The sequence below is a fragment of the Vipera ursinii genome, assembly GCF_947247035.1.
Source record: "Vipera ursinii genome assembly, chromosome: 2".
NCBI classification, from domain to species: domain Eukaryota; kingdom Metazoa; phylum Chordata; class Lepidosauria; order Squamata; family Viperidae; genus Vipera; species Vipera ursinii.
Genome location: NC_139513.1, coordinates 147,810,411 through 147,823,514, shown reverse-complemented (window position 1 = coordinate 147,823,514; position 13,104 = coordinate 147,810,411). Strand labels below are relative to the sequence as shown.

Below are 13,104 nucleotides of genomic sequence, written 5' to 3'. Positions count from 1 at the left end.
GTTTATTCAACAAAGCCTGGTTAGCATGCAGTTGATTTAGAAATGTGATTCTGCCAGAGCTCCTTACAGAGAGGCATCCAAACCTCCCTTGCCTGCTATATTATCACAAGCTGCCTAGCATATAAGAAGATACTGGGTCTGGATCCTACCAGAAACCCAATACTACTTCATTCATTCATTCATTCATTCATTCATTCATTCATTCATTCATTCATTCATGTGTGTGTGTGTGTTTGTGTGTGTGTAAATTTTTTTGGTTTTTGCTAACAAAGAATTAAAGGGAGACTGATATGCATTTCAAACTTATTTGTTCTCATCAGTCAGCCATACCCTTCTGAGATTCGAACTTGGGCCGATTGCACCTTAGGCAATTGTATGGCTGACTGATGAGAACAAATAAGTTTGAAATGGTTTCTTTGTTAGCAAAAACCAAAACAATTTACACAAATATGAGCTGTCACTGCTGTGACTACTGCCTGTTGATGGCCTTGGGTTAGGCTGAAACAGGAAATAAGATTTGTCCCATGTTTGGGGCCTAGCAAGGTAATCTAAATACTTAACAAACATATAACATATATAACATTTAACACACACACACACACACACACACAGAGAGAGAGAGAGAGAGAGAGAGAGAGATGTATATCCATCTAACCAACTGTCTCTGAGAAACCCCAACAGGAAAGAAGAGTGACAGCACACGCTCACACTTTGTCCCTTGGCAACTCACCCTTTTGGTCATTCACTGTGAGGAGGATGCTGCCTGTCTTGTCCTTCTCAATGAGGTAGATGAGGAGGCGTCCATCTCCTCCCTTCGTCTGGCACCATCTCTTATCCACAGGGGCCACCAACACTCTCACTGTTTGGCTGCAGGAATTGCTGCAGTTCTGACTCAGTGGTCCAGTCCCAAAAGCCTTGCACTCGGCACAATCCCTGCCAACAGATGTACAGCTTTTTAAACTGGGGGCTTTTCATTTACTCTTGCTTAGCACAAAGGATGCCCCCACCCCCCACAGAGAAACCTGAAAACTGCTAGTACCAATGGAGAACTCTTTGATCACCTGGGCAGTGACTGCAGTGGTTCAACCAATTGGTGATGGGGGGCGGCTTTTCTCGTTGGTTCATGACACATGGACTGGTTTTGTTTATGAAATGCACAAGCACCAAAGTTGCTTGCTTTGTCCACCCAGATTCCTTTTCTATCTAGTGAATCCTTACTAACATTCAGTGGCAAAGATGGTAACAACCATTTTGTTTAGCAATGGAAATTCTGGCTGTAAGTCAAGGACTGCCAGTAGTAGCACAGGGAAGCCCAATGAAATCTTCCTGAAGCTGGCATCTTCTGAAAAATGCTAAGATTGCAGTTCTAAATGTTGTCAGTGTGCTGACTAGGAATATAAAAACTTGTGTAGCCCTCTATGTACTTGCTAACGTCCCTTTCTGCCACTTAAAATTTGATGCCAGCCTGGGATGAGATCTACAGACCGGGCAATCCTTTAGATTCAGACAATCCCAGCACCTCAGCTTTTGCAACCCCGCTTTCAACTGATCTGTCTGTTTCACCAATGCCCACCGGTATTCCAGTCTAAATGGAGGGATTTAGGGTGACAGCTTGTTCAAGGAAACTTGCATTGCGAGTATCCAGTGCTCCTGTGCAGTATTGGTGAACAACTGAGAAGCGCAGGGTCATTGGCCTGAAACCCAACCAAAGGACGTGGTAACAGTTCTCTCTTTGACATCATCAGGGGGATGACTGACAATGTACTTTGCTGAATGAAGCCCTCCTGCCATGAACAAGCACCCAGTCTCTCTCCTCCAGCCATTGGCTCCTTCCCCTTATCCTCACCTGTGTGCTTCACAGATCATCTGGTGATCGGCACAGTGGATGCCCAACCACCCAGTGTCACATTGGCATCGGTTGCAGACGCAGTGGCCATGCCCACTGCAGATCTGGCCCTCCTGAGTGCACCCACTGGTATCCAGGCTGCACTCACACGCGCTGCCAGTGTAGTTGGCCTGGCATTGGCAATAGCCACACTGGCACTGCCCGTTACCTGTTGGCAGAAAGAGACAAGCACCATAGCAGAGTTCTTCTATTGTGGGGAAAATGCCCGCTTCAATTTGGAGAAAGAGGCAGCAAATATCTTTTATTGGCATTCAGAACTACAGGTAAGTCCTGGTTAGTGTGAATTCAAATAGTGCAGCAGCTGATTTAGTGCAAATTATATATTGATACCAGGTCATATTTAATGCAAGCCAAAGTCAACTTAATATAAAGCAAATATATGCACAGTTGAGGCTAGCAGATGCACCCTTGCTGTTTGGGTTTTAGATGCTAACACATATATCATGTGTGCAAAATGGAGAAAAGGGAGGTTTTGTTCAAGGAAAGTACAAAAAAAGAAGAAGAAGAAGAAGAAGAAGAAGAAGGCCCATTCTGAAGAGTTACAGCAAAATACAATAGATAGCAGGTATGCTTCGAATATGAATTTATCCTCTAGTTTGTCTTTGTTCACTTGATTTATTTATTTTATTAACAAATAAATATTCTTATCGATAGGAATATTTAGAATTTTTTCTTTTTACTATGCTTTCTACTGTATACAGTATCTACTGTGTGACTTTGTTAAAAATAAATTTGCAAATATATTGTTTTAATCTCTTATATTTCATTAATAAAGATATGCAAATTTATGTTTAAAAATGTTCACTGCTTGTTTCCATCAAGCTGGAACCAATTACCTTATTTGCTGCAGAAATATCACTTTAAATAATGCAAATCTGAATAATGTGGCCATTTTATGGAATTCCTTATCAGCACTAATCAAGACCTACCTGTACTGTGATTACAAGAGAAGCCTCAAAGCCCAGAAGGTTACAGATTATACTATCCTATCTGTCAATTTTTCTACCTGCCTGTCCTTATATTTTTCTGTCTGTTCATCCATCTTTTTGTGTGTCTGTCGGTCTACCTGTTTCTTTGTCTATCTATTCAATAACCTGTCCTTCTGTTCATCTGTCTCTGAACTGTATATCCATGTGCCTTCTGTTCATCCTTCTGTCTCCCTGTTTATCATCTATCTGTCCATTCATCCTTCTGTTTGTGACTCTGTCCATCTGTGCACTGTCTGTCCATCCATCTGACTGGTCTGGCCAGCTGACTGTCCATTTTGTCCATCTGTCATTCTGTCCATTTTTCTATTTGTTTTTCCCTTTGTCCATCACTGATGTTGCCTACCTGGGAAATTAAATGCCTGCAAGCAATCAATAAAGTTCAGACAAAACCAAGTCCTCTATGGTTCAACCCTGAGCTACATACAAAAAAGCCAACACAGTTCTAGGCTGCATTAACAGAGGGATAGAATCAAAATCATGTGAAGTGTTAATACCACTTTATAATGTGGTATTGGTAAGGCCACACTTGGAATACGGCATCCAGTTTTGGTCATCACAATGTAAAAAAGATGCTGAGACTCTAGAAAGAGTGCAGAGAAGAGCAACAAAGATGATCAAGGGCCTGGAAACTAAGACATATAGGAACGGCTGCTGGAATTGGGTATGTCTAATTTAATGAAAAGAAGGCCTAGGCATGATATGATAGCAGTGTTCCAATATCTTAGGGCTTGCCACAAGAAGAGGGAGTCAGGCTATTCTCCAAAACACCCGAAGACAGAACAAGAAAAAATTGATGGAAACTAATCAAGGAGAAGGTCGGCAGTTTGGTGGGTCAAATCCCGAGTGCCGCGTAACAGAGTGAGCTCCTGTTACTTGTCCCGGCTTCTGCCAACCTAGCAGTTCGAAAGCACGTAAAAATGCAAATAGAAAAATAGGGACCACTATGGTGGGAAGGTAACAGCATTCCGTGCACCTTTGGTGTCTAGTCATGCCGGCCACATGACCACGGAGATGTCCTCGGACAAGCGCTGGCTCTTCGGCTTTGAAACGGAGATGAGCACCGGCCCCTGAGTCGGAAACGACTAGCACGCATGTGCGGGGGAACCTTTACCGTTACCTTTAATCAAGGAGAAAAGCAACCTAGAACTAAGACGTTTCCTGACAGTTGGAACAATTAATCACCAGAACAACTTGCTTCCAGAAGAAGTGAATGCTCAAACACTGGAAGTTTTTAAGAAGAGACTGGACAGCCATTTGTCTGAAATGGTATAGGGTTTCCTGTCTGAGCAGGGGGTTGGACTAGAAGACCGCCAAGGTCTATTCTATTCTATTCTATTCTATTCTATTCTATTCTATTCTATTCTATTCTATTCTATTCTATTCTATTCTATTCCATTCCATTCCATTCCATTCCATTCCATTCCATTCCATTCCATTCCATTCTATTCTATTCTATTCTATTCTATTCTAGAGTAATAGTGCCTTTGATCTTTAAAAAAAATTCATGTTTTTACCTGCACAGAGTTGCCCATTATGTCGTTCGCAAGCAACGTTGTCACAACTGCAGAAGGACCCACTTGCTAAGCTCACAGTTTCTGAACTTAATAGTTCCTCTTTCCTGCAATCACAGCGCCGGCCAACGTAGCCTTCATGACATCTACAGTAGAACAAAAATGAGAAATGGGCTGTGGAGGGGAGCCAAAGAGCATTTCTAAGTCAACTGTTGGCTTGTGTGGTTTCATCCTGACCAGCTTCCTACCTCTCCATGCTGGCCTAGCTACAATCCTTCAATTATGATAGAGCTGGGGTTAAACCCTAGTCTAGGTATGGATAGAAGAGGGGTGAAAAGGAAAGGGGAACTCTGCTGATGCTGTGCTATTATAGTTATTATAAATAAATTGTTGTCTTTCAACCCTTCTTCAAGACTTTCACCTGAAACGATCTCTGCAAGTTCCAAACCGATGCTGAACTAAATAAAACTCAAGAGTTTTATTTTAAATTCAGAGAGATTTCTGAACGCAGCTGCTTGTTACAAAGGAATGCCCTTGCTTTCTCTGTTTTCCATTCTATTGTCTTCACTCCAAACTCTTCTTCAGGTGGCACAATCAGGCATCTATCCACCTTCAAGGACAATCCAAACAGCAGAGAATTTAACATGGGCATCTTCTGAGGACATACTTTTGACCCTTTTTATATCATTTTAGGGGGGAAGGGGAAAGATACCTTGTTAGGGCATGGAATAACATTCCAGAGGTAATGGGGTTGAAGCCCCCTCCAGAATTTCCCAGGAGAAACTATCCTTTTTAAAGAACATTTCAAACTAAATGTTTAAATATATAGGTGCTTCATTCTTACATTTACTACAAAAAAAAAACAAACAGGGAATCTGGCAAGATTTATGAGCGAAATCAGGATTATACACATCACATTGCCATATCATGTCTTTTTTAGATGTGATCCAGATACTTTTTTCTTCACTGAATTTTACAGTGAGAAGATAAATGTGAGATTTGGGGGTTAGTCCGAACGACCACTTTGAAACTTTCTGCAGTTTTTAAATTTGGATTGCACTGATTGCGTTTGGTCAAAAAGAAGGTTTAAACAACCTCCCCACACACACACCAAAACTATCAGAAATCACCATGAGTAATTATTGCTTGTCCGATACTTTTAAGTGCTTCTTCTGAATAGGAGCTGCCACTTGGACATGAAGGTTTCAACTTTTTACTCTTCTCAGAGAAGTTCTCTAATCAGATCTTCCAGGAACACACTACAGGTAGTCCTTGATGTACGACCACAATGGAGCCCAACATCTCTGTTGCTAAGTGAGACAGTTGTTAAGTGAGTTTTGCCCCATTTCAGGACCTTTCTTGCCACAGTTGTTAAGTGAATCACTGCAGTTGTTAATTTAATAACGCAACTGTTAAGTGAATCTGGCTTCCCCCATTGAATTTGTTCGTCAGAAGGTCGCAAAAAGGGCATCAGGCCACACCACCACCACCCCCGTCATAAATATGAGTCAGTTGCCAAGCCTCCCAATTTTCATCATGTGCCCATGGGGATGCTGAAGTGATCATAAGTGTGAAAAATGGTCGTAAGTCACTTTTTCCAGTGCTGTTTTAACTTCGAATGATCGCTTAAACAAACTGTTGTAAGTCAAGGACTACCTGTACAAGTCTGGTCTGAGCTGTTGGATTTAGTTGATTCTGAAGAAACTGGCAAATTCTCTTGGAAAAATCCAGATAAGTAGCCAGAGAATAGCAGGAACGTGTTTTTCTATCTGATCAAACCCTCGGATTTACAACAGCAATTGAACCCAAAATTATGGTTGTCATAAGTCATGCTGGTTGTTAAATGGGTTGTCACATGGGCGATTTCATGACATTTTTTACAGCAGCAATTTGCTTAACAACTGTGACAAGAAAGGTCATGAAATGGGGCAATATTCACTTAACTGTCTCATTTAGTAACAGAAATTCTGGGCTCCATAGTTAAGCGAATCCATTGTCTGCAAGGGACTTTTTTTTGTTTTGCCAGAAACCAGAAGCAAACACTGATTTCTGACCAAAAAAAGTCATAAATCGTGGTAATGCAACTCTGAGATGCTGCAAGTGGCTGTAAATCCAGGCTGGTTGGTAAGCACCCAAAATTCAATCACATGATCCTGGCGGGGGGGGAGTTCATTGAATCTGGGTTGTAAGCAGTGGTGGGATTCAGCCGGTTCGTACCAGTTCGGCAGAGAACCGGTTGTTCACATATTTGAATCCCACCACTGGTTGTATGTATTTTTAGCTGGTCTGTCATAACTTCAAACAGTCACCAAGAGTCCAGTCATAAGTTGAGACCTACCTGTAGATCATAAGACTACATTTCATGAAGGCAAAAGAAGAAGAAGAAATCAATATTACACTACTATTGCAATATTTCTGACCTGGATCTTATTCCAGGCAAAGGAAGAAAAAATTGTTTTTTGAGCATTTATTGATCTGCAACAATAAGTGAAATTTTCACTATTTTCTGTGGTCAATAACCAATTTGGCGGTAGTTATGGTGTGTAGAGAGATGCAGTGGCTCAGTGGGTTAGGATGCTGAGCTTGTCGATCAGAAGGTCGGCAGTTTGGCGGGTTGAATCCTGAGTGCCGCATAGCAGAGTGAGAGCCTGTTACTCGTCCCAGCTTCTGCCAACCTAGCAGTTCGAAAGCACGTAAAAATGCAAGTAGAAAAATAGGGACCACTACGGTGGGAAGGTAACAGCGTTCCGTGCGCCTTTGGCGTCTAGTCATGCCGACCACATGACCACGGAGATCAAATGTATATCAAATGTTATTAATTTTTATCAAAATATAAGATACAAAGGAAAATAAAAAGTAATGGAAAACTAGGGGAAGGGAAAAGGGAAAAAGAGAAAATGTGGGATAGAAAGGGGAAAAAGAAAAAAAGCCATTGACTTCCAACTCTCTTTGGCACAATAGAAGATAATAACATTACAACCTCAACTTTTTACTTTTGTACAATAATATATACTAGCCATTTCTATAACAGCAAACCTGTCTAATCAACAAAAATAAAATAAAAATTTCATTTTTTCCCATTATAACACACAGTCCAGAAGCAATGTCCAAATAGAAACAAAATTAAATATATTATCTTCTTTGGATAAAAGAATTGATTTAACAATCTCTGCTTTTCCTTGCTGTGGGAAATATATATTTCTGTTTGCTCATTAATTTTTACTGTCATAATTTATATTAATAAAATTCAATATATTCTTCCAATTTTTTTAACCACAAAGGGAAAAAAATACTTCTTTTAAATTTTAAAACATTAAACTTTTCTTTAAAAACATTTCTAAAAGCAATGTTCTAACACATCTGTTTTTAAACTTTGCTCTTTTTAAACTTCCTGTTAACCTACATTAAAATTCAATTTCAGTAATAGTTTACAAACTTTAAGGATTACTCAAGCTATAAAGAAGAAGAAAAAACCCTCATTTTCAAACCCAGAACCCAAAAACATAAAACTACATTAAAACTTTCATGTGTGTGTGTATATATACACATACTGCTTACTGCTAAGCTTGTAAGCCGCCCTGAGTCTTTGGAGAAGGGCGGGATATAAATGGAATTAAAATAAATAAATAAAAATACACACACACACACACATCACACCACTAAAAATCCAACTAACTACAATTAACTCATTAAATTCAACTCTTTCCCTCCAATTTATACTAATCCAATAAGATACCTTTCTTCTCTTTAAAAGTATTAGCCATCCATATTTTGAATTTAATTTCAATAATATCTTACAAACTTTGAGAGTTATTCAAACAGGGAGTGACTTAAATTCAATGATTAATCAGTTAGGATGGATCTTTACAAGCCTGACATATGTATTGAAAGAAAGTTTTAATCTAGTATTGTGTTTATTAAAATGGCTTTAAAAATGTTTGTTTTCTGTGTTTTCTATATAATGTTTGAATAACTCCCAAAGTCATTAGTTACCTTTTGTGGTGCTGGGGAGACTATCACAATTAAGGGATAACTTTCTTGCTAAAGAAGGAGTGACATCTTGTCCTGCATTCTTCATTACTATCTGTCACCTTTTGTCTGATTTTTGTTTTTCTCTTATTTTCCCTGCCATTCTCCCTATGGTTTACTCCTTCCACTGTTCATTTGTACATTTTTCTTCTTCTCACATCATCTTACAAGAACATTGTAGGATGATGCAGAGGGACTGCTGACACAGGAGTTTAAACAAGAACAACTTACAATTAAAAATGGAAGGAGACCCCAGTAGTATGGTGGATGTGAGAGAGAAATGAACGCGGCCTGATCTGAGCCCTAGCTATGGGCCTCTTGAGGGGAGCCCAGCTCCCACTTAGGGATGGGGAAACTAAGAATTCTAGATCCCGGAAAGAATTTCAGGCGAGAATTCTCTGGAGAGAATTTTAGATCCAGGGTGATGGTGTGGCCCTTACGTCAGTCTTGTCTCCTGCCTGGACGAGGCCATGCAATTTTCTTGGCAGCATTTTTGGACGTACTACTAACTCTACCATTGAAATAATAATAATAATAATAATAATAAATAATAATAATAATAATAATAATAATAATAATAATAATAATAATGATGATGATGATGATAATGATGGAAGAGACCTTGAAGGTCATCTAGCCCAACCCCCTGCTCAGGCAGGAAACCCTATATCATTTCGGACAAATGGCTGTCCAGTCTCTTCTCAAAAACTTCCAGTGTTGGAGCATTCACAGCTTCTAACTGTTCTAACTGTCAGGAAGTTTCTCCTTAGTTCTAGGTTGCTTCTCTCCTTGATTAGTTTCCATCCGTTGCTTCTTGTCCTCCCTTCAGGTGCTTTGTAGAATAGCGTGACTCCCTCTTCTTTGTGGCAACCCCTGAGATACTGGAACACTGCTATCATGTCCCCCCTTGCCCTTCTCTTCATTAAACTAGACATACCCAATTCCAGCAACCGTTTTAGCCTCCAGTTCCCTAATCATCTTTGTTGCTCTTCTCTGTACTCTTTCTAGAGTCTCGACATCCTATTATACTTTTAATTTTACTATCAGCCCATTACTGGAGTGAAGTAAAACTTCCTTCAAGTCAGGCTCGACTCCCAGGGCCTTTGGGACACATCATTGGTAACCAGAAGGATTTTGCTATTGAGTGTGTTCTGTTTTGTTGCCTTCCTGGGCTAAATCTATAGCCTCCCCTCCTAGTACTTATCAGGTCTGTTTCTGCCTACCCTGTCAAGATCTTGGACTATTATGACGCAGCAAGGCAGCTTTTAGAAAAACAAAGTGAAATATGTCAGATAAATACCTGCACATGCCACAGGTGAGGTTGCCATGTCCACCAGAGCAGTGGTGTGCATCAGGCTGGGCGTCTCCACATTGGCATTCACAGGCTGTCGACAGCTCTACTTCGACCTCCTCTCCCACTCCCAGAACTCGCAACATCAGTTTCTGGGACTCAGGGAGGCAGGTGGTTGCCGTGATCTTCACTGTGAATTGCACCTTGGGAAGACAGGTGAATGAGAGGGGCTTCATCGGCTTCCCTAAGTGATAAACCCGCAACAATCCAGATGTTGCCAAATTCCAATTCCCAGTATCCCTCTATCCGTTCTTAGGCTGCTGGCGCTGTAACGCAGCAATCTCTTTGAGAGCCTCTCCTGAGACATGCTTGGAGGCATCAGAAGCTCTTGACCTAAATACTCACCAACTGGTGGACAGACACGTCACTGCATTCTCCACCCTCTGTCTCCCCATAGGTTTCTGTGTCCCCGCAATGGGAGTCATAAGCAATGGAGATCCCAGGCGGAAGGTCAGAGAAATGTCCCAGTTTCACTGTGGAGGTGAGACTCTGTGGAGAGACAAGTAGAATCTGTTGTGAGTAGGCTTGTGGCTGGGATGATACAATGCTGCAAAGCAAGGCTGAAAAGAGGAGTGCTGACACATGCTCTTACTAGCAGACACAGTGATTAGGGAGGGCCTGTGCTTCAAAACCCAGCTCAATTATTCGCTTTAAGAAAGCCACAATTTTAAGGGAGCATCAAATTGAACTACTAGACAGTAAAGATGATTGGGATGATGTATATACTATCAGAACAAAATGTGATAAAATTGTTCAAAGTCATTCAGCCACCAAATTAAAAAAATGCCAAATATTAGTCCTTCTGTTCTGCAGGAGCTCAATATAGCATATCCAGTAGTAAAAATGGCTACATATGGCATCCTGTCAGGCACGAAAGATCAGGTTCACATGTGAAGGTTCAATGAAACTGATTTATTGCTAATTATGTCTATGGAAAGGAATCTTCTCAGCTGACAGCACCTGCTTGGAATTAGATAAGGGTCAGCGGAATCTGGTCTTAGTTCATTTGTGGCTACACAGGGATTCTAGGCTGATCCCTCTTTTAACTTCACCCCTAGGTTCTGCCACGCCCTCTTCTACACATCCATATATAGCAAATATAGATGCAATATGGCAACCTAGTATTCTTCATCCCATTTCCCCCCACAGAAATCACCCTCTGCAGTAGGTGTGGCTGGGAGAGGACATCTAGCACAAAACTAAGTTTCCATGGCTGAGGGTGAAGTAAAACCTGGATCTCCCCAGTCCCAATCTAACATCTTAACCTCTACACCAGGGGTGTCAAACTCGCAATGTATTGCAACCTTTTCTCCATTGCCAGCAATGGGGTGGGCACGGTTTTGGCATGATGCATCCGGCCCACGGGCCAGCAGTTTGACACCCCTGCTCTACACCATCTGAGATCTTATGGCTGAGAAAAAAGAGAGAATTCCGTCCTGGCCACATTCCTGTTCTATGCATGATGGTTGGAACATTTTTCTTCCAGTGGCTGACTTGGTTTGCATCAACCCAGAGGTGAAGCAAAGCATGGCATCCAGTTTCTGCCTATTCATTCACTTGCCTGGACATATGGTTGTTTAATTTCTCTTGCGCCTGGGAGTGTTTGAATACAAGCCAGGGTAACTAAGCAGGATCCTTCTCAATTTCACTCATTACTGGGTCTGAGAATATCCAAAACAAACTGAAAAGCTGCCCTAGGCTAGAAGAGCTGTATGAGGAAGCCTCCTCTGATGTAAGGGGCTTCAAGGGGCTCAGAGTGCTTCTAGGTTATCTCCCAACTATGATAACTTATGTAGTCTACTTATTTCTTATTACAGCATGAGTATTGGGTCCCTCCAGGCCATTTTCTGAGTAATGCTCGGGTAGATGGTGGCACTGGAAAAGTGGTATTTCCCCTAGTAAGTGATCAGGGTTAATTTCAGATGAGCCAGACTACTCAATGTCCTCACTTTATAGGCATCTTCTATGAGTTGCACCACATTTCTGGAGTCCGACTTCAGTTCCCCCACCACTGACTTTGGAATAACCTTGCTCAGCCCCTAGAGAGGAGAGGAAAATGTGAGTGGGAGATTGTACCCCCTCCCCAACAGTTCAAGTAAATCTCCCTTCCCCACTCTTCAATTTAGCATTCACCTTATATAAGGAGAGCCTTGACCTAGTCACTGCAAATATGAGTTGGATGTTAGATTTGGACAACACTTCAGCCAAGTGCCCAAGAGAAGGATAGTCCTGCAAAAAAAAAAAAAACAGAGGCTGAAGTTACAGGGGCAAATGATTTCCTTCATTCCCTTCCTCCTTGTTTTTTCCCCCCTAGGGACCTACCCTTCCCTCTCATCAGGACTTCAGATCGAATCCAGCAGCTTTGTGCCCTCCCTTCCAAACCAAATGCTGTGAATTTACTTTCACCCTCCAAAAAAGCAGAAGCATGTGAAGCAACTGATTGAATTTGCATTATTTACATCAGACTTCTTCAGGGCATCTCTTCAAAGACTATGGCTAGAACTAAGGCACTAATACAGAGTGCATGTTTTTTTGCTGCAGCAGATTCAGTTCAGTCCCTGTTATCTCTAATAAGTATGTGTTTGGACAGAAAGACAAAAAAAGGCCATCCTTCAAAGCTTTAGAAAGCCTCTCTCATACAGGCCAGGTATTAGGTCAGACGGACCAACAGTTTGTTTAGGGCTTTACTGCTAAATTGGAGAGAACATATTTATGGCAGTTAGAAATGAGTACATATCCACTGTCAAACTACCAGCTTATTTCCACTGTGCTGTTACACTTCCCCAAGCTACCATGGAGAAATAGGGACTAGCATGGTATTGTAGTAATCTAGAGATCAGTAGAATATACAATGTTGGAGTGGGGAGGCAGATATACAGCTACCACTGTTGGTGACAATGATCCCATTACCTAATGAAGGGCTAAATAGATGCTCAAAGAGTACGCCAGGGTTACCCATTACCTAATGAAGGGCTAAATAGATGCTCAAAGAGTAAGCCAGGGTTAGGCAACCTGACATGCTCCAGATTTGGGTAAATTCTCATTGTCTTTTATTTTTTTATTGTGTTGGTTAAAGCTAATGGGAGTTGTTAGCGGACTCTTGGTTACTTACTATTTCAACAAATAATCTTACATCCAATGCTATTGCTCATAACATTGTAAAGTACAACTAATATTCGCTCTCTTTTCCTTAGCTAATAACTAGACATTGCTATGAGGAAAACATGTTTGATGGTTGTGTGATGGATTCAGGAACCCCAGAGATAGGCATGGTAGACCATCCAAATCACCCATTGGTCCACACGTGCACCTTTCTCC

The 13,104-nt window shown here is 41.2% G+C and overlaps 1 protein-coding gene across 2 annotated transcripts in view; it reads right to left on the bottom strand.

Moving 5' to 3' along the window:
- ITGB7 (integrin subunit beta 7) overlaps nt 1-13,104 on the bottom strand; it is a 30,323-nt gene that overhangs the window by 2,557 nt on the left and 14,662 nt on the right. For both annotated transcript variants that reach the window (XM_083355008.1, XM_083355007.1), the window contains exons 8-14: nt 11,920-12,015; nt 11,736-11,825; nt 10,132-10,275; nt 9,736-9,929; nt 4,410-4,552; nt 1,847-2,054; nt 731-933 (exon numbers count right to left, since the gene is read on the bottom strand). In XM_083355008.1, the coding sequence (XP_083211134.1) occupies nt 731-933; nt 1,847-2,054; nt 4,410-4,552; nt 9,736-9,929; nt 10,132-10,275; nt 11,736-11,825; nt 11,920-12,015 (1,078 nt within the window). The remainder of the gene's footprint in view (nt 1-730; nt 934-1,846; nt 2,055-4,409; nt 4,553-9,735; nt 9,930-10,131; nt 10,276-11,735; nt 11,826-11,919; nt 12,016-13,104) is intronic.